This window comes from Heterodontus francisci, chromosome 19, assembly GCF_036365525.1.
Source record: "Heterodontus francisci isolate sHetFra1 chromosome 19, sHetFra1.hap1, whole genome shotgun sequence".
In the NCBI taxonomy this organism is placed as follows: Eukaryota; Metazoa; Chordata; class Chondrichthyes; order Heterodontiformes; family Heterodontidae; genus Heterodontus; species Heterodontus francisci.
The window spans coordinates 81,886,568-81,911,475 of record NC_090389.1 but is presented as its reverse complement, the minus strand read 5'-3'; the positions used below and the strand labels follow the sequence as shown (position 1 = coordinate 81,911,475).

Below are 24,908 nucleotides of genomic sequence, written 5' to 3'. Positions count from 1 at the left end.
ATATACTTGAACATTTTAGCATTGAAAGGGAGGAGGTATTAGTTGTTTTAGCAGGCTCAAAAGTGGATAAGTCCCCAGGCCCAGATGAGATGTGTCCCAGGCTGTTATGTGAGGCAAGGGAGGAGATAGCAGGGGCTCTGATACAAATTTTCAAATCTTCTCTGGCCACAGGAGAGGTGCCAGAGGACTGGAGGACAGCGAATGTGGTACCCTTACTCAAGAAGGGTAGCAGGGATAAACCAGGTAATTACAGGCTGGTGAGTCTAACATCAGTAGTGGGGAAACTATTGGAAAAAATTCTGAGGGACAGGATTAATCTCCACTTGGAGAGGCAGGGATTAATCAGGGATCATCAGCATGGCTTTGTCAGGGGGAGATCATGTTTAACAAACTTGATTGAATTTTTTGAGGAGGTGACTGGATGTGTAGATGAGGGTAAAGCAGTTGATGTAGTCTACATGGACTTCAGTAAGGCTTTTGATAAGGTCCTGCAAGGGAGATTGGTCAAGAAGGTAAGAGCCCATGGGATCCAGGGCAATTTGGCAAATTGGATCCAAAATTGGCTTAGCGGCAGCAAACAGAGGGTAATGGTTGAGGGTTGATTTTGCGATCAGAAGCCTGTGACCAGTGGTGTACCACAAGGATCGGTGCTGGGACCCTTGCTGATTGTAGTGTACATTAATGATTTAGACGAGAATATAGGAGGGATGATCAGTAAGTTCACAGATGACATGAAAATTAGTGGTGCCGTAAATAGTGTGGAGGAAAGCCTTAGATTACGGGACGATATAGATGGGCTGGTAAGATGGGCAGAGCAGCGGCAAATGGAATTTAATCCTGAGAAGTGTGAGGTGATGCATTTTGGGAGGACTAACAAGGCAAGGGAATGTACAATGGGTGGTAGGACTCTAGGGAGTACAGAGTTCCCCACGGTAGGCTATTGCAGAAAATACGGAAGTATGGGGTTGAAGGTGATTTAGAGCTTTGGATCAGAAATTGGCTAGCTGAAAGAAGACAGAGGGTGGTGGTTGATGGCAAATGTTCATCCTGGAGTTTAGTTACTAGTGGTGTACCGCAAGGATCTGTTTTGGGGCCACTGCTGTTTGTCATTTTTATAAATGACCTGGATGAGGGTGTAGAAGGGTGGGTTAGTAAATTTGCGGATGACACGAAGGTCGGTGGAGTTGTGGATAGTGCCGAAGGATGTTGTAGGGTACAGAGGGACATAGATAGGCTGCAGAGCTGGGCTGAGAGATGGCAAATGGAGTTTAATGTGGAAAAGTGTGAGGTGATTCACTTTGGAAGGAGTAACAGGAATGCAGAGTACTGGGCTAATGGGAAGATTCTTGGTAGTGTAGATGAGCAGAGAGATCTTGGTGTCCAGGTACATAAACCCCTGAAAGTTGCTACCCAGGTTAATAGGACTGTTAAGAAGGCATATGGTGTGTTAGCTTTTATTAGTAGGGGGATCGAGTTTCGGAGCCACGAGGTCATGCTGCAGCTGTACAAAACTCTGGTGAGGCCGCACCTGGAGTATTGCGTGCAGTTCTGGTCACCGCATTATAGGAAGGATGTGGAAGCTTTGGAAAGGGTGCAGAGGAGATTTACTAGGATTTTGCCTGGTATGGAGGGAAGGTCTTACGAGGAAAGGCTGAGGGACTTGAGGTTGCTTTCGTTGGAGAGAAGGAGGAGGAGAGGTGACTTAATAGAGACATATAAGATAATCAGAGGGTTAGATAGGGTGGATAGTGAGTCTTTTTCCTCGGATGGTGATGGCAAACACGAGGGGACATAGCTTTAAGTTGAGGGGAGATAGATATAGGACAGATGTTAGAGGTAGTTTCTTTACTCAGAGAGTAGTAGGGGCGTGGAACGCCCTGCCTGCAACAGTAGTAGACTCGCCAACTTTAAGGGCATTTAAGTGGTCATTGGATAGACATATGGATGAAAATGGAACAGTGTAGGTCAGATGGTTTCACAGGTCGGCGCAACATCGAGGGCCAAAGGGCCTGTACTGTGCTGTAATGTTCTAAAGCTTCTAAAGAGTGTCAGAGGGACCTTGGTGTACTTGTCCATAGATCACTGAAGGCAGCAGCACAGGTAGATAAGATGTTTAGAAGGGCATATGGGATACTTGCCTTTATTAGCTAAGGCATAGAATATAAGAGCAGGGAGGTTGTGATGGAGCTGTATAAAATGCTAGTTAGGCCACAGCTGGAGTACTGTGTACAGTTCTGGTCGCCACACTATAGGAAGGATGTGATTGCATTGGAGAGGATGCAGAGGAGATTCACTAGGATGTTTCCTGGGCTGGAGCATTTCAGCTATGAAGAGATACTGGATAAGCTAGGCTTGTTTTCCTTAGAGCAGAGAAGGCTGAGGGGAGACCTGATTGAGGTATACAAAATTATGAGGGTCATAGATAGGGTAGAAAGGAAGAAACTTTTTCCCTTAGCAGAGGGGTCAATAACCAGGGGGCATAGATTTAAGGTAAAGAGCAGGAGGTTTAGAGGAAAAAATGTTTTCACCCATAAGGTGGTTGGAATCTGGAACGCACTGCCTGAAGAGGTGGTGGAGGCAGGAATCCTCACAACATTTAAGAAGTATCTAGATGAGCACTTGAAATGCCATTACATACAAGGGCTATGGGCCAAGTGCTGGAAAATGGGATTAGAATAGATAGGGGCTTGATGACCGTCACAGACACGATGGGCCGAAGGGCCTGGTTCTGTGCTGTATAATTCTATGACTCTAAAGTTGCAATTAGGTTATTACAAGGATATAGGACTCTGAAATGCATTTGCAAGAGTGGAATACAGGGGTGTGGGCTGTGCTTATTTAAAGACCTGAATAGAAATTGCATCAGGCACACTTAAGTGACTGAAGAGCAAGTGACTTTCTCCCTGCTGGACTTTGCTCGGCTGATTGTCCATTTTTCAGGTGAATGAGCAGCTAATAATCACCCCCAATAACTTCCAGTTGTCCTGTAGCATTTTTAACCTCCTTGCCTCAGTGCCAGCCTTACAGTTCCACTTTGATAAACTTGCCTGACCTTGCAGTCTTCTTGCTTCCAAAAAAAGCAGGAGTCCCTTCTGAGAGCAGACACATTGAGACTAATGGTCTAGGCCTGAGGCCTGCAGCCATGACTTTTTGTACTTCCATGTTTTTGCATTTTACTTCTGCCTTGCTTTTACTTTGCTTTTGATTTTTTTTCTTAAAAACTGTATTAAACCTGTAGTGACTTATGTTACTTTTTAGACATTGATAGAAAACTATGTGTGATTGTTGTCTGATTAAGTCAAGTAATTAATCAATTGTGTAATCAATGGCAATCAGTATTAACTATGAACTTTTTCCTTTTGTTTTCATGCTGGTCAGGCCAGGCCATGCACAGCTGTTGTTTTGTCTAAACTACCGATTTTCTCTTCCTGAAAATGACAGTTGTTTCCCTGGTGTTTAAACAGAAGTCAGTTCTTACTGTATTCGATGACCCTTGAGGTACAAGCCAGGACAATGGACAACCTTGCACATGGGATGGTTCCCTATGGTGTGGGATCAGAAGATGGAGTTTAATTGATGGACAGTCTAACCTAATTGATGGCAGGTGAGAGACACCATCAAATGGATGTGTAAACAGCCTAGGCAGCCTCGTACTGCCTGTGAGAAGCATTTGATAAGGACTCATGGTTATCAGACTCTTGTTTTGAGAAAGTCTGGATGGAAACCTCGGAAAGCTGGAATGGAGCCAGAAATTGGACTTGAAGGAGCACAGCATCCAACGTTCGGGGCTGCAGCCGGAGTGGACTAGTCAACCACTGAAGACTACGGAGGAAGGTATGTTGTGAAGTGACTGACTGGAGAGTCCACCCCCGTGCAAGATTCTCCGGAGACTTAGTGATGTATGTACCAAGGGGGAACAGTACCATTTTAGGGAGCTGTCGTGAACAGACTAATTTGGGGCTATAACAGTTGTGCTATAAGTTTGTTTTGTCTTTCTATACTCTTCCTTTCTTTCTTTTTAATAAAGTTATCTTTCTTTTCTGTTTCTATCGTTAATAATTGTTTAATAATTACTCAATAAAATTACTGTTTTAACATATTATTTGGTGTTGAGTCACTCATTCTTGTTACGTCCAGAGTACGGTCCCGAACTTAAGTGAGACTTCACAGGAGACTCTCACGCCCTGCAAAGGGTGGAAATTCAACCTGAGCGGCAGTGCGAAATGGCAGTAGTGCACCTGCCGCCTGATATTGAAATTGATTGACTGTAATGGAGCTGAGCATCGGGTGGGTATAACAGGTGGATGTGTAATGATGTGATACTACCAGTTCAGCACCATCACTCTGAATTTCTACCTCGACTGTACTGCTGACTCCAATGAGATTAACCAACTCTGGACACAGACCAAAGTCGGAACTTTCCCAGGCTGTGCAGCTCACGCAACACATCATGTGATGTGTAACCCACTAAGCCATTACGGATTCTGCAGAATGAAATGCAACTAACTTCAGCTGTAAAATGTGGAATTGAACACATGAGCAAATAGGGAAACTTGTCTGCCAGTCGAAGCAAGTCCTGCTCGAGTGCAGTGTTGAGGATTGCTTTATCAAATGCATACCACAGGTTTAGCTTCCTCAAACAGCTGCGTCTGTAATCAATAATAATCAGTTTCTGTCTGGACTGTTTTGATTGGTGAGTTTAAGGGGCACGTCTATTGGTGGGTTTATATGGTGGGCAGTGCCTCGCGCACGCTGAGGCAAATGGGGTGTGCAGAGGACTGGAGTGTGTGGTGCATGTGCAGCTGCCAACAGTTGGTGGTGGCAACAGGGGTGGGGAGTTGTTGAACAAAAACAGTGGAATGTAAGGGGAGCCCAAAAATAAAGTTACCCTGGTTGGAGACATTGTTTCAGTGAGGGATGGGTTGGCAAGAGCAGGATGAGGATGGCATGGGAGAGATGGAAGGAAAGGGATGGGAATAGCATGGGATGGGTGGATGAGATGATGGAATTAGTTAAGTGTGACAAAATGGCGGGGACAATTCTTTGATACACTTATTATTCAAAAGCTATTCTTTGTGCTAAAAATGAAAATTCATTAGATTTGAATGAAAAACTTTTAGAAAAGCTGTCGGGTGAATTAAAAGAATATATCAGTGTTGATTCTATAGGTGAAGATGATAGTCTTTACCCTCCAGAGTATCTACACAGTCTAACTCCAATGAGCGTGCCACCGCACAAACTTAGACTCAAGGAAGGGACAGGATGCTGCAACAAAACTTGAATCCTAAACAAGGACTTTGTCATGGAACAAGACTGGTAGTTAGGAACAAAAACAAGAAATGCTGGATTCACTCAGCAGGTCTGGCAGCATCTGTGGAAAGAGAAGCAGAGTTAACGTTTCGGGTCAGTGACCCTTCTTCGGAACTGACAAATATTAGAAAAGTCACAGATTATAAACAAGTGAGGTGGGGGTTGGGCAAGAGATAACAAAGGAGAAGGTGCAGATTGGACCAGGCCACATAGCTGACCAAAAGGTCATGGAGCAAAGGCAAACAATATGTTAATGGTGTGTTGAAAGACAAAGCATTAGTACAGATTAGGTGTGAATATACTGAATATTGAACATCAGCAAGTGCAAACCTGAAGAAAAACAACCTGAAAAAAACAGTGGGTAAGCAAACTGAACAAACTAAGATGAAATGAAATAAATGCAAAAAAAGATTGTAAAAAATGTAAAAAGGAATGCAAAAAAAAAGGAAGAAAAAATAACTAAAAATGACTAAAAATGAAAGTGGGGGGCTGTCATGCTCTGAAATTATTGAACTCAATGTTCAGTCCGGCAGGCTGTAGTGTGCCTAATCGGTAGATGAGATGCTGTTCCTCGAGCTTGCGTTGATGTTCACTGGAACACTGCAGCAATCCCAGGACCGAGATGTGAGCATGAGAGCAGGGGGGAGTGTTGAAATGGCAAGCAACCGGAAGCTCAGGGTCCTGCTTGCGGACTGAGCGGAGATGTTCCGCAAAGCGGTCACCCAGTCTGCGCTTGGTCTCCCCAATGTAGAGGAGACCACACTGTGAGCAGCGAATACAGTATACTACATTGAAAGAAGTACAAGTAAATCGCTGCTTCACCTGAAAGGAGTGTTTGGGGCCTGGGATAGTGAGGAGAGAGGAGGTAAATGGGCAGGTATTACACCTCCTGCGATTGCAAGGGAAGGTGCCCTGGGACGGGGACGAGGTGGTGGGGGTAATGGAGGAGTGGACCAGGGTGTCGCGGAGGGAACGATCCCTTCGGAATGCTGACAGGGGAAGGGAGGGGAAGATGCGACTGGTAGTGGCATCACGCTGGAGGTGGCGAAAATGGCGGAGGATGATCCTTTGGATATGGAGGCTGGTGGGATGAAAAGTGAGGACAAGGGGAACCCTGTCACGGTTCTGGGAGGGAGGGGAAGGGGTGAGGGTAGAGGTGCGGGGAATGGGTCGGACACGGTTGAGGGCCCTGTCAACCACAGTGCGGGGAAATCCTCGGTTGAGGAAAAAGGAGGTCATATCAGAAGCACCGTCATGGAAGGTAGCATCATCAGAGCAGATGCGTCGGAGACGGAGAAACTGGGAGAATGGAATGGAGTCCTTACAGGAGGTAGGGTGTGAAGAAGTGTAGTCGAGGTAGCTGTGGGAGTCAGTGGGCTTATAATGGATATTGGTAGACAACCTATCCCCAGAGATGGAGACAGAGAAGTCGAGGAAGGGAAGGGAAGTGTCAGAGATGGACCATGTAAAGGTGAGAGAAGGGTGGAAATTGGAAGCAAAGTTGATAAAGTTTTCTAGTTCGGGGCGGGAGCAGGAAACGGCACCGATACAGTCATCAATGTACCGGAAAAAGAGTTGGGGGAGGGGGCCTGAGTAGGACTGGAACAAAGAATGCTCGACATGTCCCACAAAAAGACAGGCATAACTAGGACCCATGCGGGTACCCATAGCGACACCTTTTACTTGAAGGAAATGCATGGAGTTGAAGGAGAAGTTGTTCAATGTGAGAACAAGTTTAGCCAGGCGGAGGAGGGTGTTGGTGGATGGGGACTGGTTGGGCCTCTGTTCCAGGAAGAAGCGGAGAGCCCTCAAACCATCCTGGTGGGGGATGGAGGTGTAGAGCGATTGGACGTCCATAGTGAAGAGGAGGCGCTTGGGACCAGGAAACTGGAAATTGTCAAAATGACGTAGGGCGTCAGAAGAGTCACGGATGTAGCGGGAGCAGGAAACGGCACCGATACAGTCATCAATGTACCGGAAAAAGAGTTGGGGGAGGGGGCCTGAGTAGGACTGGAACAAAGAATGCTCGACATGTCCCACAAAAAGACAGGCATAACTAGGACCCATGCGGGTACCCATAGCGACACCTTTTACTTGAAGGAAATGCATGGAGTTGAAGGACTTGAAGGAAATGCATGGAGTTGAAGGATATGACCTCCTTTTTCCTCAACCGAGGATTTCCCCGCACTGTGGTTGACAGGGCCCTCAACCGTGTCCGACCCATTCCCCGCACCTCTACCCTCACCCCTTCCCCTCCCTCCCAGAACCGTGACAGGGTTCCCCTTGTCCTCACTTTTCATCCCACCAGCCTCCATATCCAAAGGATCATCCTCCGCCATTTTCGCCACCTCCAGCGTGATGCCACTACCAGTCGCATCTTCCCTTCCCTTCCCCTGTCAGCATTCCGAAGGGATCGTTCCCTCCGCGACACCCTGGTCCACTCCTCCATTACCCCCACCACCTCGTCCCCGTCCCAGGGCACCTTCCCTTGCAATCGCAGGAGGTGTAATACCTGCCCATTTACCTCCTCTCTCCTCACTATCCCAGGCCCCAAACACTCCTTTCAGGTGAAGCAGCGATTTACTTGTACTTCTTTCAATGTAGTATACTGTATTCGCTGCTCACAGTGTGGTCTCCTCTACATTGGGGAGACCAAGCGCAGACTGGGTGACCGCTTTGCGGAACATCTCCGCTCAGTCCGCAAGCAGGACCCTGAGCTTCCGGTTGCTTGCCATTTCAACACTCCCCCCTGCTCTCATGCTCACATCTCTGTCCTGGGATTGCTGCAGTGTTCCAGTGAACATCAACGCAAGCTCGAGGAACAGCATCTCATCTACCGATTAGGCACACTACAGCCTGCCGGACTGAACATTGAGTTCAATAATTTCAGAGCATGACAGCCCCCCACTTTACTTTCATTTTTAGTCATTTTTAGTTATTTTTTCTTCCTTTTTTTTTGCATTCCTTTTTACATTTTTTACAATCTTTTTTTGCATTTATTTCATTTCATCTTAGTTTGTTCAGTTTGCTTACCCACTGTTTTTTTCAGGTTGTTTTTCTTCAGGTTTGCACTTGCTGATGTTCAATATTCAGTATATTCACACCTAATCTGTACTAATGCTTTGTCTTTCAACACACCATTAACATATTGTTTGCCTTTGCTCCATGACCTTTTGGTCAGCTATGTGGCCTGGTCCAATCTGCACCTTCTCCTTTGTTATCTCTTGCCCCACCCCCACCTCACTTGTTTATAATCTGTGACTTTTCTAATATTTGTCAGTTCCGAAGAAGGGTCACTGACCCGAAACGTTAACTCTGCTTCTCTTTCCACAGATGCTGCCAGACCTGCTGAGTGAATCCAGCATTTCTTGTTTTTGTTTCAGATTTCCAGCATCCGCAGTATTTTGCTTTTATTCTGGTAGTTAGGAAGCTGTTTTCTTCAATGATAGATGCTGAAATTATAACAGGAAGATTTCAAGGAAATAATGGGCTGGATTATTGTTACGAAGGTGGGATACAGGACTGGTTTTGGGTCAGAAACACGTCTCCTGTGGGAAACTGATTCTGATTGCAATTTTCAAATGGGTAAGCCCTTAATTAGTATGGAGACGGGTTTCCTTTCCACTTAGAGCCAGTGGGATTGAAAATGGAGGTGGATCAGATCAAGTAGTTCATGTGGACACCCCATGGCAGGGGGGAGATCTGCATTTTGTGCCAAAGCCTTCTATTTCATCAGAAGGAAACAAGATGTCACAGCAGGCCTGGCTTTAGGGCATGGGCAGACCCTCGCTTCATCAATGTCCACCTGGATCTAATGCTGCACGCAATGAGGTAGAGGACGGAGGTCCTCTTCCTGGAGGGTGGCAGGCTGCTTCGTCATGCAGCAGGTGCGCCTCTCTGTTCAGTGTTATCCTCTTCTGCTCCCTCTTCCTTCTCCTCCTCTCTTATCTCCTGCTCCTCTCCTTCCAGGGCCTCACACTCTTCGAGGTCCACACCTTTCTGCAGGGCCATATTATGGAGAGCGCAGCAGATCACCACATTAACTGAGACCCTTGCAGGAGGGTACTGGAGTGTGCCACCCGACTGATCCAGGTTTCGGAATCAGATCCGAAACTCGATGGCCTGCTCAATGGTTGGCCTGCTGAGCAGGTGGCATTGGTTGTTTCATCTGTTCTGGGGCTCCCGTAGAGGGGTCAGTTGCCATCTCTTCAAGGGATTTCCCTTGTCCCCTTGGATCCATCCATGCACTTTAAAGGATGGAGTGTACTGAGGCTGCCTGGACTGGCGGAGGATGAAGGAGTCATGGAATCTGCCAAGAAAGCGAGGTTACACGTAGAGGAAGCTCTTGTTGTGGTCACAGAGCTGTTGTATGCTGAGAGAGTGGAAGCCCTTCCTGTTGATATATCTCACTGTTTGCTGGATGCCTTGATGGCCACATGGGCACAAACGATGATGCCCTGCACCTGGGGGAATCTAGCGATGAAGGCGGAACCTAATACCCTCTGTGCCTGCGCAGGCCCATCTACGTCAAAATGGGTTTATTCCCCAACCCTCCTGAAAATGGCATCCATGATCTATCTAATGGCCGGATGAGCTGCCGACTGCAAGAAGCCACCTAGGTCCACAGCCGATCCCTGGAACGACCCAGCTGCATGAAAGTTTAGGGCGACAGAGTCCTTGATGGCTGCAGGTAAGGGACTGTCATGGGGGCTGTAAGGCCTCAGGTCATTGTGGATCAGAGCACAAACATCCGAGACCATTTGTCTGGATAGGCACAGGCTCTTATGGCACTGGCATTCAGTCATTTGCAGGCAGCTGAAGCTTGGGCTGTGCACACAATGTCTTGGATAGCGCCTTCCTCCCCTTGCAGTCCCCCGCTGTGTTCCTCTAGCCTCCTGCTGTCCAGGAGGTTGAATCTGCTGCAGCACCTTGTGGCTGTTCTGTCTAATGTCATAGTAGCCTGTTCCCATCTGAACACCCTCAGCTGGGCTTTATATATTCACCAGGCCTTCCCCTGCCAACTCCAGTGATGCCAGTGGGCTCATGTCCCTCTCCGAATTCCTGCCACTCACCACTGAGAAAAGCAAATCTTACGGATGTAGCAATGGCCACTATGTGGCACTTTTGAAGCAGTTGAGCTTTACTTTGTGCCTCTGCAGTATTTTAGTCAGCCCTTCCCTTGGCCCTCCACTGTGTTCATGATTTGAAAACCCTACCGTGTTCCCACCCAATGTCCTCCACCTTCCTAGACTTTGAAAATTAAAACCTGCTGCTGACAAGCCTGTTAATGAGCTCTTCAATGAGCTCAACAGGGCGGCACAGTGGTTAGCACCGCAGCCTCACAGCTCCAGCGACCCGGGTTCAATTCTGGGTACTGCCTGTGTGGAGTTTGCAAGTTCTCCCTGTGTCTGCGTGGGTTTCATCCGGGTGCTCCGGTTTCCTCCTACAGCCAAAAGACTTGCAGGTTGATAGGTAAATTGGCCATTATAAATTTCCCCTAGTATAGGTAGGTGGCAGGGGAATATAGGGACAGGTGAGGATGTGATAGGACTATGGGATTAGTATAAATGGGTGGTTGATGGTCGGCACAGACTCGGTGGGCCGAAGGGCCTGTTTCAGTGCTGTATCTCTAAATCTAAAATCTAAAATTAATTGGAGACGTGAGCCCGATTGGTTCCCTCCCTCCTGCTGTTCCTTTAAAAATAGCATCGCGTTCCAGAGGTGATAGGTCCCAGTGCCGACCTCCGAGAATGTGATGTTCAAATTGTGCTCGCCTCTGCACTCGGCAGGCTTTAAAAGTACGGCCCAGAGTGTTCATTTCTTGAATAATATTCAGCTCATCAGAAGTAAACTGTCTTTTCAACTCGGGAGAAAACAGTTCCCAATTAGACTTTCATATTCTATGACTATAAACAAGTCACAAGGCAAGACATTTTTGACAAAATTTGTATTTATATTCCCAGACCTGTTTTTACACATGGACAGCTTTATGTCGCTTTTTCTAGCATAAGAAGTTTTGATTCTGTTAAAGTCTTTGGTGAATGAATAACTAGAAATCCTATATTTAAAGAAGTACCGTTGCAATATAGATACTAATTGCAAATCTTTTGCAAGTCTCTGATAGTAAAAATATATTTATCAAAACATGATCCTTGCAGTGGTTTAGTTTCTGTCACACTGATACTCAGATTTAATGAAGTACTTTTTTTGTGTCGTGCAGTTCCCCCAAGGTCTATTTAAAAAGTATGTTTTAAAATATATATAGGCTTTTTCATCTATCTCATGTGAGTAGAGAGCTGTGTGGCATTTTTTCTTTCCTGCAGTCTGCTCTAGTGATAGAGATAAATTTAGTGCTTTACCATGTTTCTTGAGAAATGATTCATAGCAGTTCATGTGAATTACTGTTTAAAATGCAGTGGCTTGTTATGTAGGTAAATATTCCATGAGCAGCGATGAAGCTTTTTCTTTTGGTGATTGATTGTGATTGAGGGTGTAAGGTTGCTTGTGAGAACTGGGAGAACTTCCTGCTCATCTTGAAAAGTGTTGTAAGAACATAAGAAATAGGAGCAGGAGTGGGCCATTGGCCCCTCAAGCCTGCTCCACCATTCAATGATTCTTCTATCTTCAATCTTCTACCTCAACTCATGTTGGGTATCTTCTTTGGCCTCCTTATCTCGAGAGACAATGGTTAAGCGCCTGGAGGTGGTCAGTGGTTTGTGAAGCAGCGCCTGGAGTGGCTATAAAGGCCAATTCTAGAGTGACAGGCTCTTCCACAGGTGCTGCAGAAAAATTTGATTGTTGGGGCTGTTACACAGTTGGCTCTCCCCTTGCGCCTCTGTCTTTTTTCCTGCCAACTGCTAAGTCTCTTCGACTCGCCACACTTTAGCCCTGTCTTTATGACTGCCCGCCAGCTCTGGCGAACGCTGGCAACTGATTCCCACGACTTGTGATCAATGTCACAGGACTTCATGTCGCGTCTGCAGACGTCTTTGAAGCGGAGACATGGACGGCCGGTGGGTCTGATACCAGTGGCGAGCTCGCTGTACAATGTGTCTTTGGGTATCAAAGGATCTTTAATGCCACACCTAAATTGGGAAAACCTCGGTTTAACATCACTTCCAAAGGGCAGTACCGTCAATGCTGTAGCACTCCCTCAGTACTGCATTAAAGTGTCACCTTAGTTTATTTGCTCAGATCCTGGAATGGGTCTTGAACAACAAGCTTTTGACTCAACAAGATTGTTACCAACTGAGAAAAACTGGCATCTGATAGGGAGCAGCACTATGTGTCCCAGAGTAGCATTACTGCCGATTACAGTGGGACTGTGATTCGGACATACTGTTCAAGCCCAGGAAAGTACATTAATATTATCAGCAAGGAAAGTTTCCATTCAGCCTTTAATCAGCTAGGGAATTAATAGCATTGTGTGCAATTTTGATGTAGTGTGTGTAATTCTGGGCACTACACTTTAGGAAATAATGTCAAGGCCTTGGAGAGGATATAGAGTAGGTTTATCAGAATTATATCAGAGATGAGGGGCTTCAGTTATGTGGAGAGACTGGAGAAGCTGGGATTGATCTCCTTACAGCAGAGAAGTTTAAGGGGAGACCTATTGGAGGTGTTCAAAATTATGAGGGGTTTTGATAGAGCCAAGTAGGGAGAAACATTTTCCTTTGGCAAGTGGTACAATAACCAGATATCATGCATATAAATAATTGGCAAAAGAACTAGAGAGGAAATGAGGAGAAGTCATTTCAGACAGAGGGCTGTTATAATCTGGAATGAACTATCTGAAAGCATGACGAAAGCAGATTCCGTGGGAATTTTTAAAAGGCAATTGGACATGTACTTGAAGAGGACTAATTTACAGGATTATGGGGAGAAAGCTGTGGAGTGGGACTGAATGAGATAGCTCTTCAATGAGCCAGCACAGGTCGAAGAATGTCATTCTATAATTCTGTGAATAGATAATAAAGCTAATAAGTCTTCCATAGGGGATTCTCTCGATTGGCTGCCACAACATTAACATAAATCCTGAATAGACGCATAAACCTTGAAGAGACGTATAAACAGGCTTCCCGCCAATTCTCCACCAAAGTTACAGTGGCCGACTGGAACCCACTCCCCGAAGAAATTCCCACCATACATTGTGGCATCAGCGGCATCTGTTGTAGATCAGAAATCTCAGTGTCAGGTTGCTTGTAGTAACAGAAGCAATGCAGAACTCTGCCTTCCAGATGTGCTGATATGATAGAAGTTCTGGAGTTGTGCAGACATAATCTTACAGTTTCTATTCAACATGGGTAAAGGAGATAAGGGTTGTTCAAATTCTCTGCAGGACACAGAAACGTGGCCTGTAATGGGAACAAATAAACTCAGGCATTTAATAATCAGATATATCAACAGATCATAAACATTATAATTCTAGCTACTCCTCATTTTGCATGTCTGATATTTTTAGGACACGGTTTTTAGACATAGTGTAAAACTATGCCCCCTCCACCAGCCTCAATGCACTGTGTAGCACTCAGCAACAACTTGCATTTATATAGTGCCTTTAATTTCTTTAATGTAGGAAAACATTCCAAGATGCTTCACAGGAGTGTAATCCAATGAAAAACAACACCGAGCTACATATGAACAGGTGACCTAAAGGAGCGTTTTAAAGGAGGAGAGGTTAAGGAATGGAATTTCAGAGCTTAGGGCATAGGTAGTTGAAGGCACGGCCACCAATGATGGGACGATGGAACTGGGGGATGCACAAGAAGGGAACAGGCATATGGGGCAGAATTTTGGATTCCCGTCAAGAGGCGGGAAGACCTGAAAATTGGCATCGGAGAGCAGTGTGCCGGGTTGCTGGCATGCGCCTGCCTCCAGGACAGTGTCATTTTGGGCAGAGCGGGTGGGGTGATGATGGCTACCCACCCACAAGCAGGAGGCCTATTAGGCCAGTTAAATGGCCTATTAAGGCAACTCAGCAGAAGCCAACTAGGATTTTTGAGACAGCTTGTGGGCCTCCCACTGAGGCCAAAACATGGCCAAGAATGAAGGTGGCCTCCTGGCAGCAGACGGGGGATTTGGGGGTAGGGAGGTGGGTGGCCAGCACCATCCCGCTAGGAACTTGCCCCCCGTCCCCGCACCAGCTGTGGCCCTGGCCAGCCAGGGGAGGGGCTGACTCTCTATAATGACAGCCTGGCAGCTGCGGCCTTTTCAAATTTTATACATTGTCTTTTGAGGGCGCCTCCATCGTGAGGCGCTCGCTCTCTTCCCCCTTACATGCATTGGCAGTTCTCACTTTGGATGGACGGGCTGCTGATCTGTCATTGCTGGAGGGCCTCCTATTAGCCTTCTAGCCTCTGGAGCCTGCCTGCTGTCCTTAATTAGACAGTGAATATGCTTCCTGGCCACTAATTTGTCATTCCTACAAACTTTGCATTGGGTGCCTGAGGCCGACGCGACACGGGGTTGGGAACCCGACATTGGGGTCCCAACCCCAAAACAAAAAGCCAGCCCATGTTCTCAGTCCCAGTATATTCTGATTTTGTGTTAGCTGATAGGACACAAGCATTTTCCATCTCTCCTTGACGCACTCTTGAATTCATTCAGCCAGGTCATCAAGGATCAGTGGGGAGACAGAGTTGACAATCCTCCAGGACTGAACTAAAGATCAACTTCCCGGACACTGCTGCAAGCACCACCCAGGAGTAAAATCATCAAGGCATTAAAAGAATTATAGGTTGTTTTCATTTTCTTTGAAGGCTTTTGTTATTTGGTATAAATGCAAGTTGTTGCCATAAAAATATTGGACATTCGGAGAAAAGGCTATTTGACCAGTTTGAAGGTGGGAAGCCATGTGATGAAACCTCCTGGGATATCCCCAGGCAGAAGTTGGCAACAATAGGCTGAGACTGAAACTATTTGCTGGTGCAATTTCAAGTCAAATGCCTATTCCTGAAATCCTTGACATTGCACATTATTCAATTACATTTCTGGGAAGTGAAACTTCGTATTTTAAGTTATTTTGTTCCCAGCTTATTTCTTGAGTTTGCATTATGGGAAACACCATTCCGAACAGAAGGAAGGATGGACAATCTACTCCAGGAACCTCTGACAATACAGCTCTGAGATCACCTTCCAGCTGGCCATGTTGATCCAGGGTGACTGGCTTCATTTGTACCTTTCCCTCCCTGTAGGGAAGTTGCTAGCTTCTAGTGAGGGAAATCACAGACACAAACAGGCACTGAGGAAATCTTAGTCATTATATCACAGATCAGATTTTACTCCATAATTTATATATGAATGTATGTTAGACTTAAAAGAAACAAGTTTTCATTATGCCAGCAACGTGACACAAATAATTAAACAGCTTTATTAATTTAAGGGAGAATTGGATACATTTTTGGAGGGGGAGAATGTGAGATTTTTGCTTCTGCAATCAGCAGACATTTTTCCAGTCCTAATACTGTGTGCTTGCCTTGCTCCCATTTCCCTTCAGTCCCCTTTTCCTTCAATCATCTATCTAGCCTATTCTTAAATATTATGTTCTCTGGTTCAATCACGAACTCTAGTGGAGCAAATTCCACAGCCTCACAACCCCTGTTGTGCAAAAACATTTTCCTGCTACTGTTCCTGAATCTCTTACATTTAACCTTAGATCTGTTCCCCTTTATTCCAGCCAATCAATGACCGGAAACAGTCTGTTTCTATCTACCCTGCCTATCTCTTTATAATTTCAAATCACCTTTATCTCCTCTCATGAAGTAAGCCCAATTTTCCAAGTCTTTCTTCATATTTGAATTCTCTCATACCAGACAGCTTCCTTGTGAATGTGCGGTGTTCCTGTCTATTAACTCAACCACTTTTCCCTATTCTTCTTCTTTGGTCTCCTTGTCTCGAGAGACAATGGGTAAGCGCCTGGAGGTGGTCAGTGGTTTGTGCAGCAGCGCCTGGAGTGGCTATAAAGGCCAATTCTAGAGTGACAGACTCTTCCACAGGTGCTGCAGATAAAATTGGTTGTCGGGGCTGTTACACAGTTGGCTCTCCCCTTGCGCCTCTGTCTTTTTTCCTGCCAACTGCTAAGTCTCTTCGACTCGCCACGCTTTAGCCCCGCCTTTATGGTTGCCTGCCAGCTCTGGCGATCGCTGGCAACTGACTCCCACCTTTCCCTGTTGAAGAGCCTGAAACTGCACACAGTACTCCCACATGGCTTCCCACCTCCACCTGGTCAAATAACCTTTTCTCCCAATGTCCAATATTTTTATGGCAACAACTTGTGGTCTCACTAAAGTTTTACACAGATTCACTATTTCAGCTCTATTTTTATGTTCTATAGTTCTCTACTGAGTCAGCGGCGCTTGAGATGGCTTGGCCATGTGAGCCGCATGGAAGATGGCAGGATCCCCAAAGACACATTGTACAGCGAGCTCGCCACTGGTATCAGACCCACCGGCCGTCCATGTCTCCGATTTAAAGACGTCTGCAAACGCGACATGAAGTCCTGTGACATTGATCATAAGCCGTGGGAGTCAGTTGCCAGTGTTCGCCAGAGCTGGCGGGCAGTCATAAAGGCGGGGCTAAAGTGTGGCGAGTCGAAGAGACTTAGCAGTTGGCAGGAAAAAAGACAGAGGCGCAAGGGGAGAGCCAACTGTGTAACAGCCCTGACAAACAAATTTTTCTGCAGCACCTGTGGAAGAGCCTGTCACTCTAGAATTGGCCTTTATAGCCACTCCAGGCGCTGCTCCACACACCACTGACCACCTCCAGGCGCTTACCCATTGTCTCTCGAGATAAGGAGGCCGAAGAAGATAGTTCTCACCACAAAAGCCAGTGTTCCATTAGTTTTTATTATGGTCTCACTCACTTGAGTTGCTGCTTTCAATGTTTTGTGAACTGGCAGACAACTCTCTGCTCTTCCTCTTCACCGAAAATTAAAGTTTAATTAGTATGTTTTATTTTTTAACCCAAACATACCATTTCACACTTCCATTTCCTCTTTGGTGTTCTCTTTGCTGTTCACTTTGAAACCATATACATTTAAAACCTAAACTTTGCGTCATCTGCTCAATGCTTTTGATATACCACTTCACCTCTCCGACTCTTTATACTCTTGCTGATGTTTTGCACTACCTATTTTCCCCTTCATGTACATTATTAAAAATACACTGATGCTTACTTTCCGCAGGTGTCCCAGTGGGTAGCTCTATAGGTGAGCCGCAGGCTGGCGCATTCCTGAAGCCAATTTTGTATCATCTCTGGATGTCTGGGATCCACTTCAAGGAAAACCTTGCTGCAGTAAAGAAGAAGCTTGCTGAGAAGATCACAGGAAAAGGAGGAGGTTATTTAGCCCCTAGAGCCTGTTCCGCCATTCAACGAGATTGTGACCTAACTTCATAATACCTGCCTTTATCCCATATTCCTTAATACCCCTGGATAACAAAAATCTAACAGAAAGGTAGCATCACAGGAAAAGAGTAAAGAAACAATGGGTTCCTGGGGTAGAGGTACCTCTTTGGGTGCTCCATGGCCCATGGAGGGCCCCCCTCCAACAACAATGGCTGCTCCCATGCTTAACCCACCGCCAGTGCACCACAATCCCCACCGTCCTTGATTGCTGGGGCCTGCCTGCCTGGCTCCGGCTTCCACAGAAGAACTTACCTGTCTTTGAAGGTGTCCAACCATTGAGGCGCCCTCTCCCTCGAGCAGCAGCCTCAGTTGTGGCCACTCCTAGCAGTGGCGCTGCTGAGCTACCGGCTCTCGGAGTGGGCAGCTCAAGGGGACAAGCTGTCGCCCTCAATTGGACAATGAACCTGGTGGTGGCAGCCTGTTAATTGGCCGCTGCCAGCAAAATACTGCCCTGGGGTCCTGCTGCCCGGCGGTGGGTGGTGGGGGTCCACTCCCCCTTTCGGCCCCGGTGGCAGGACTTCAGGCTCCGGAGAAAAATTCAGCCCACAGTCAACAGAAATCCTCATCCAAGCATAACATTATTTGGCATCGGAGCTGGTCAGCTTTGTACATTCATGAATCTTGGATAGCTATAGATTTAGGAAACGTGATTTTTTTAGATACAAATCTCTGTCACGCAGCAGTTAATGGAACTGAAGGTCAATACATTTTCTGCTTGGTTTGTTTTTATAAAAAATTACTTGGCACAGTACAGCTGAAACAAGGAAGCCTGTCCAAAAACAAGCAAAAAGCCATAAATTTTAATAAATGAATGAAATCTAAAAATATTATTTTTTTCCCTCACAGTTCTCTCCCTTCTCTACTTAAGGCCCAAACTCTTGCTGTTCTCTGCCCATTTAACTGCTTGCTCTATATTTCAGGAATTGTGAGTGTCAGCAAGCTATGTGACTGTGAAGTACAACACATTACAATCCTGTGCTGACTCCTATGAAATAGCACCATGCCAGATACAGTCTTTAACCATTAGGCTGTGGAGGGAGCTAAATGCATCTTTTAATACTAAGACAGCATGTCAGGCTTTAACTTTCAACGGAAAGCAGACAGGGGCGATGGGACCCACCCAACCATTGTCCCCCGTGAGCTGCGTGAGCAGGGAATGGGTGGGGGGGCAGTGGGAAGGGAAATCTGGCAGCTCCTCCGCAGAGTCAAGTTATAAGTTAAAGGGAAAGGGCAGGAAATGACCAGAAGCGGGCCGTTAACATTTCTGTTGGGGCTGGGAATAGCATTCCTGCTTTATCCGACCCCACAAAAATCAGCAGCGTGGCTTCTTTTCTGGCCCTATGTTGTGAGCAATGGGCAGGGGTCCCTTTAAGGGCTGCTGGTTCGGCTGCTCTGTGCCGAGTACCAATACACTCATTGGTTCCTGAAAATTGCTGTGGGGTCCTATGCATATCACAGGATCCTGAATTACATATGTTAAAGATGTGCTTGGCTGAATCAGATACGCAGCTCTGACCGCCCTTCTGAAGACCCCCAGCAATATGGCAGCGGGTGGATTGGGAATGTGACGGGGTAGGCTCAGCACCACAATTTTAAGAATACCACGTCTCCTGCTCCCCCCCAGTGGGGGTGAGAGGAGAGTGAAAATTACAACCCCCACTTCATGAGCTGGATTGTACCAGCCCTTTGGAGATGGGCTGGGAGGCAGGAGGCCTGGTAAAATGATGGCAGAAGGCATCAGAAGCTAAGGCCGATGTCTTCCCGCCGCCGGTAATATGCCGTGGCGGCGGGAACCGCCCCATCCCAATCACTGGGGCCTGCCTTGTTGGCCCCGACAAGGTAAGAATAAAAACCTACCTGGACTTCGAGGGCACCTCAGCACGGAGGAGCCCTCTCCTTCATCCTGCAACCTCAGCAGTGGCCCCCTCTAATGCTGGCACTGTCAAGGCTGCAGTGCCGCCAGCCCTCTGATTGGAGTGGCAGCACTGGGAGGCAGGCTGCCATCTAAAATTGGACAGTGGTCCTGGCAGTGGCCCCTTAATTGGCCACCGCCAGTAAAATGCTACTTGCCAGCACGGGGTCGGGTTTTGCTTGCGGTCCCCGCAGTGGGACATCATCTCTGGTGGAATAATTCAGCCTCATGTCTCACCATTTGTAAACCTTCATTTAAAAATCTTTTCGGTAATTTTGATAAGCTTTAAATTTACTCATTAGAGGATTATCTGATTTCCACCCCCTGCATGTTTGTTTAAAAAAAATAAAAACTTTCAATAGTCTTCCAGCTAAAAGATTTTATTGACTTCTTGTCTCTTTCATGTTCCCAGGGTTACCATTTCAGAATCTGCTCCCTGGTTTCTAAATAATTAAGCAATCCTCATTCCTGCACGCAGTCAGTATGACAATTCAGTTTGACTTTATTTTTTCTCAAATTCAACACTGGCAATTGTTTCAAAGAAGAATGAAATCTGCTGTTGGGAAAGTTTTTGAGTAAACATGCCAGCAGTCCCTTTGTTTCAAAAGGCTTAGTGAGGTGACCTTTATAGTTAAATGGAAAGTTTGCAAACAATTGTGCATTGCTCGTGTTGGGAGGGATAGGTCACCCAAATGATAGCAATTTAACTAATGCCAAGTTTAGGAAGCTTAAGGGATTACGTAGGACTTTCCTTAAACAAGTTCAAGGCTAATCAAGCTGTAACTGAAGCACTTTGTTGTTCTTAAAATGAGTAATCATAGAATAATAGAAAAGTTACAGCACAGAAGGAGGCCATTCAGCCCATCATGTCTGCGCCGGCCGAAAAAACTAGCCTCCTAGTCTAATCCCACCTTCCAGCACCTGGTCCGTAGCCTTGCAGGTTACAGCACTTCAGGTGCATATCCTGGTAACTTTTAAAAGAGTTGAGGGTTTCTGCCTCCACCACCGATCCAGACACCACCCTCTGGTTGAAAAAGTTTTTCCTCATGTATCCTCTAATGCTTCTACCAATCACCTTAAATCTGTGCCCCCTGGTAATTGAGCTCTCCGCTAGGGGAAACAGGTCCTTCCTGTCTACTCTATCTCGGCCCCTCATAATTTTGTACACTTTCTATTAAGTCACCCCTCAGCCTCCTCTGTTCTAAGGAAAACAATCCTAGCCGATCCAATCTTTCCTCAGGGCTGCAAGTTTCAAGCCTTGGCAACATTCTTGTAAATCTCCTCTGTACTCTCTCCAGAACAATTATGTCCTTTCTGTAATGTGGTGACCAGAACTTTACGCAATACTCCAGCTGTGGCTTAATAAGCGTTTTATACAGTTCCAGCATTACATTCCTGCTTTTGTATTCTATACCTCGGCCAATAAGGGAAAGCATTCCATATGCCTTCTTCACCACTCTATCTACCTGTCCTGCACCTTCAGGGACCTGTGGACATGCACTTCTTCTACCCTGATCAAGCAGTTGGGAGGTAAACTGACAGGAAGCTCTTTGTGATTTAGGATGAGGTGTTCCAGCAGTGGGGGTAGGGGTAGGGGGGCAGGTGGCTCAGTATTGTTGCTCACCGGTGATCAGTGATGCCCTAATCTAGATGTAGCATTACCGGTACTAAACACAAAACATAAAATCATATATAGTAGAGAAGGAGGCAATTCAGCCCATCGTGTCTGCTGACTCATTGAAAGAACTATCCATTAGTCCCACTCCCTTGCTCTTTCCCATAACCCTGCATATTTTTCCTTCTCAAGTACATATCCAATTCCATTTTGAAAGTTATTATTGAATCTGCTTCCAGTACCTTTTCAGGCAGTGCATTCCAGATCATAACAACTCAGTGTGTAAAAAAAATTCTCCTCATCCCACCTCTGGTTCTTTTGCCAGCTATCTTAAATCTGTATTCTCTGGTTATTGACTTTCCTGCCAGTGGAAACAGTTTATCCTTAGCTACTGTATTCAAACACCTCATAATTTTAAGGCCCTTCATGCCTGTGCCAGCTCTTTGAAAGAGCTATCCAATTAGTTCCACTCTCCAGCAATTTCTCCATAGCCCTGCAAATGCTTCCTTTTCAAGTATTTATCCAATTCTCTTTTGAAAGTTATTACTGAATCTGCTTCCACCACCCTTTCAGGCTGCGCATTCCAGAGATTAACAATTTAATGCGTTAAAAAAATTCTCCTTCTCTCACCTCTGATTCTTTCGGCAATTACCTTAAGTCTCTGATTACCGACCCTCCTGCCAGTGGAAACAGTTTCTCCCTATTTACTCTATTAAAATTCTTCAGTCTTGAACACTTCTATTAAATCTAACCTTAATATTCTCTATTCTGAGGAGAATAATCTGAGCTTCTCTGGACTCTCCAGATAGATGAAGTTTCTCATCCCTGGTACCACTCTAATAAACCTCCTCCACAGCCTTTCCAAGGCTTTGACATTCTTTTTAAAGTGTTGTGTCCAGAATTGGACTCAATACTCCAGCTGAGGTCTAACCAGTGATTTATAAAGGTTTGCCATAAGTTCCTTGCTTTTATACTTCATGCCTCCATTAATGGAGTACATAAACAATACTTGCATAGTTACCATTCAGTTGCATTTTTAGCGAGTGACAGCTTTGTGAATGGCTGTTTGTAAGACTCACGCAGTTCTTTAAAAGTTTGTAGATTTTCAGCACATCACAAAACCTTGCGCTGTATCTCTGCTATGCATGTGCTGAAGAATACAGGGTGATTTTATTAGTCCCCCTTAGGCTCCCAGCACAAACAGGTTTGGAAGTGTTCTCACTGAAAAAAAACTTGCATAGCAAGATCATCAGTGCAGTCGGTCAGTCCTCTAGGCAGGTTTCAAACCCAAAACATCAGCACAAATGGAACCCAAGAGAAAGGCCAGTGGTGTAAACCTTTAGCCTGCAAATTAAATACAGCTGTATGATTTGCTTCCCATCTCTTGTCCAGAGTTTTAATTTCCTGTGGAGCTGAGAATCTGAAGGAAGACTTAGGGCAGCTAATGGGGCCAAGTAAGTGACATTAAATCTCATTTATTAAGATTAAACTGATTAAACCGCTGAATGTCCTGAGCAAAAAAAAACCCAAAGGGAGTGGTAAGGAGAAATTCTTTTATGCAGAAAGTTATGATCTGGAATGGACTAGCTGAAAGGGTGGTGGAAGCAGATTTAGTTGTAAACTTTAACTTTTGCAGGGCTACAGGCTAACAGTGAGGAGACTGGGATTAACTGGATAGCACTTTCAAAGAGCCAGCAAAGGCATGATGGGCTGAATTGCCTCCTTCTGTGCTACATGATTCAATATAGGGGTTGGGGTCGATTTACTGCTCCAAAAAGCGAAATGCAATGACATTAAAATACATTTGTTGCACTGATCTTCTGGGCGCCTAGCAAGAGAAGGTGATAGAGTTGCTGCCACCTTTGCTAAATTCAAATTGGAAAATCAAAGCACTGTAAAAATGGTGTTGTTGTTGCATTATTGCTGTCTTATTACTTGTCCATTTAATAAATAATACGTGGAGTAATTTTTAAAAGCCGCGTAAAACAACCCAAGCATGAATCATGCTACAACTTTCCCCTCCATTCCCTCAATGGGAATGGGGAAAATTTAGAAAATGGATGTTTTGGTTGGAGTTCAATTTTCTGTAGAATTGGCAAATCTGCTGATTTTGATAAGAAAGAAAGATGGAAAGAAAGTAAGTGAACAAACTTGCATGTATACAGCGCCTTTTCCAACCTCAGGATGTCTGAAAGTGCTTTGCAACCAAATAAGTACTTTTTAAATTACTTTGGAGCCTTGTTGCTACTTTCCTCAGCAATACTGTTGATAATCAAGGTGGCTTATAAAAATGAAGCAATTGGGAAGCAAGATTTTCTCAACCCATATTCCTTCAGTCTAGTAGCAGGCTCTTAAAAATTGGACAGTGGGTGGAAGAGGGCCGGAAAATATAGATTCTCAGTTCAAAGTCTTTAATTGAAGTAAACGCATTGGTCTTTGATCTCCTATTTCTTTGAGACAGTTTTTAAAAAAAATGTATTTCTTCTTCTTACCCACTTGTGCGTTTTCCTATGGCATATACTACCTCCAGCTGAGCTAGTGGCCAACCTGCTCCCATACCACATCTGAACCCTCTACCTTGAACCCTCTACTGTGTAGAAATGCTGGGTTCCTGTTGGGAAATCTCCAGGAAGTTGCACAGCAAATTTGGGTACTTGTGGGAAGGGGGGCTTTGGATATAAGCCTGAATAACACCACTCTGTGGCACACCTTATATCATTTCATAAAAAACTTTATTCTCTATCTGCAAATGGCTTCAAGCAGGATAGTGAGCAGAATTAGCATATCAGCTCACACCGTTAATACGGAAACAGAATCTGTTTGTTCCATTGCCAGCTTTTCTTTCTGCATTTCTTTATACCGTTAGACTTGTGGAATCCCTTAAATAACAGTCCAACTCTGGTCTTTTGCACATTCCTGATTTCCTTCGCCCTACCATTGGCATCCGTGCCTTCAGCTGCCTAGGCCTACGCACTGGAATTCCCTCCGTAAACCTCTCCACCTCTCTCCACTTTTATCACATTTCTTAGAACCTGCATCTTTGGCAAAGCTTTTGGTCACCTGATGTAAGGTCTCCTTATGTGGCTTGGTGTCAAATTTTGTTTGTTAATTCACCTTTAAAATGCCTTGTGACGTTTTACTCTGTTAAATGTGCTATGTAAATACAAGCTCCTGTTGTTCACTTTACTCTTCGTTACTTCCATGAAACCCGATCTCCTTTGTCGGGAGTGAAACTTTCTGCGACCAGGCTAATTGGGCATCTTGGTTAGCATCATCCAGCTGAAAGGTTAATAATAAAGCTTTCGAGAAATTTTCTTTGGCAAGCTGAACTGCACGTACCAGAGGTACTTGGAATGGGACCAATGGTGCCAGATCCAAAAAAATATATAATTGCAGCTATTTTAGGAATATATTCTGATTCCTCTGCATATTCAGCATGATAAAAATCAGCACATCCTGTACCTTATCAAATGTTTATTTAAATAAATATTTAATGACCATTAAGTATTCAGAAGTGGAACTTGATGTGAAACATCAATATAGATTTCCTCGTAAAAATCAGCCTATTAAAAATGACTGGTCTTGAAAATTAAAAAGCAAATTCCCAGTTGGAGAGGGTTGGTGTTTTTTTTTATTTAATCAGAATACTAAATGTTTTCTTCCTCCTTT

At 45.3% G+C, this 24,908-nt stretch overlaps 1 protein-coding gene across 2 annotated transcripts in view; it reads right to left on the bottom strand.

The window, feature by feature from the left end:
• Nucleotides 1-12,093: 12,093 nt before the first annotated feature.
• hemk1 (HemK methyltransferase family member 1) overlaps nt 12,094-24,908 on the bottom strand; it is a 121,239-nt gene continuing 108,424 nt past the window's right edge. For both annotated transcript variants that reach the window (XM_068052105.1, XM_068052106.1), the window contains exons 10-11: nt 17,483-17,596; nt 12,094-13,664 (exon numbers count right to left, since the gene is read on the bottom strand). In XM_068052105.1, coding sequence (XP_067908206.1) covers nt 13,634-13,664; nt 17,483-17,596 — 145 coding nt within the window. In that variant the 3' untranslated portion in view covers nt 12,094-13,633. The remainder of the gene's footprint in view (nt 13,665-17,482; nt 17,597-24,908) is intronic.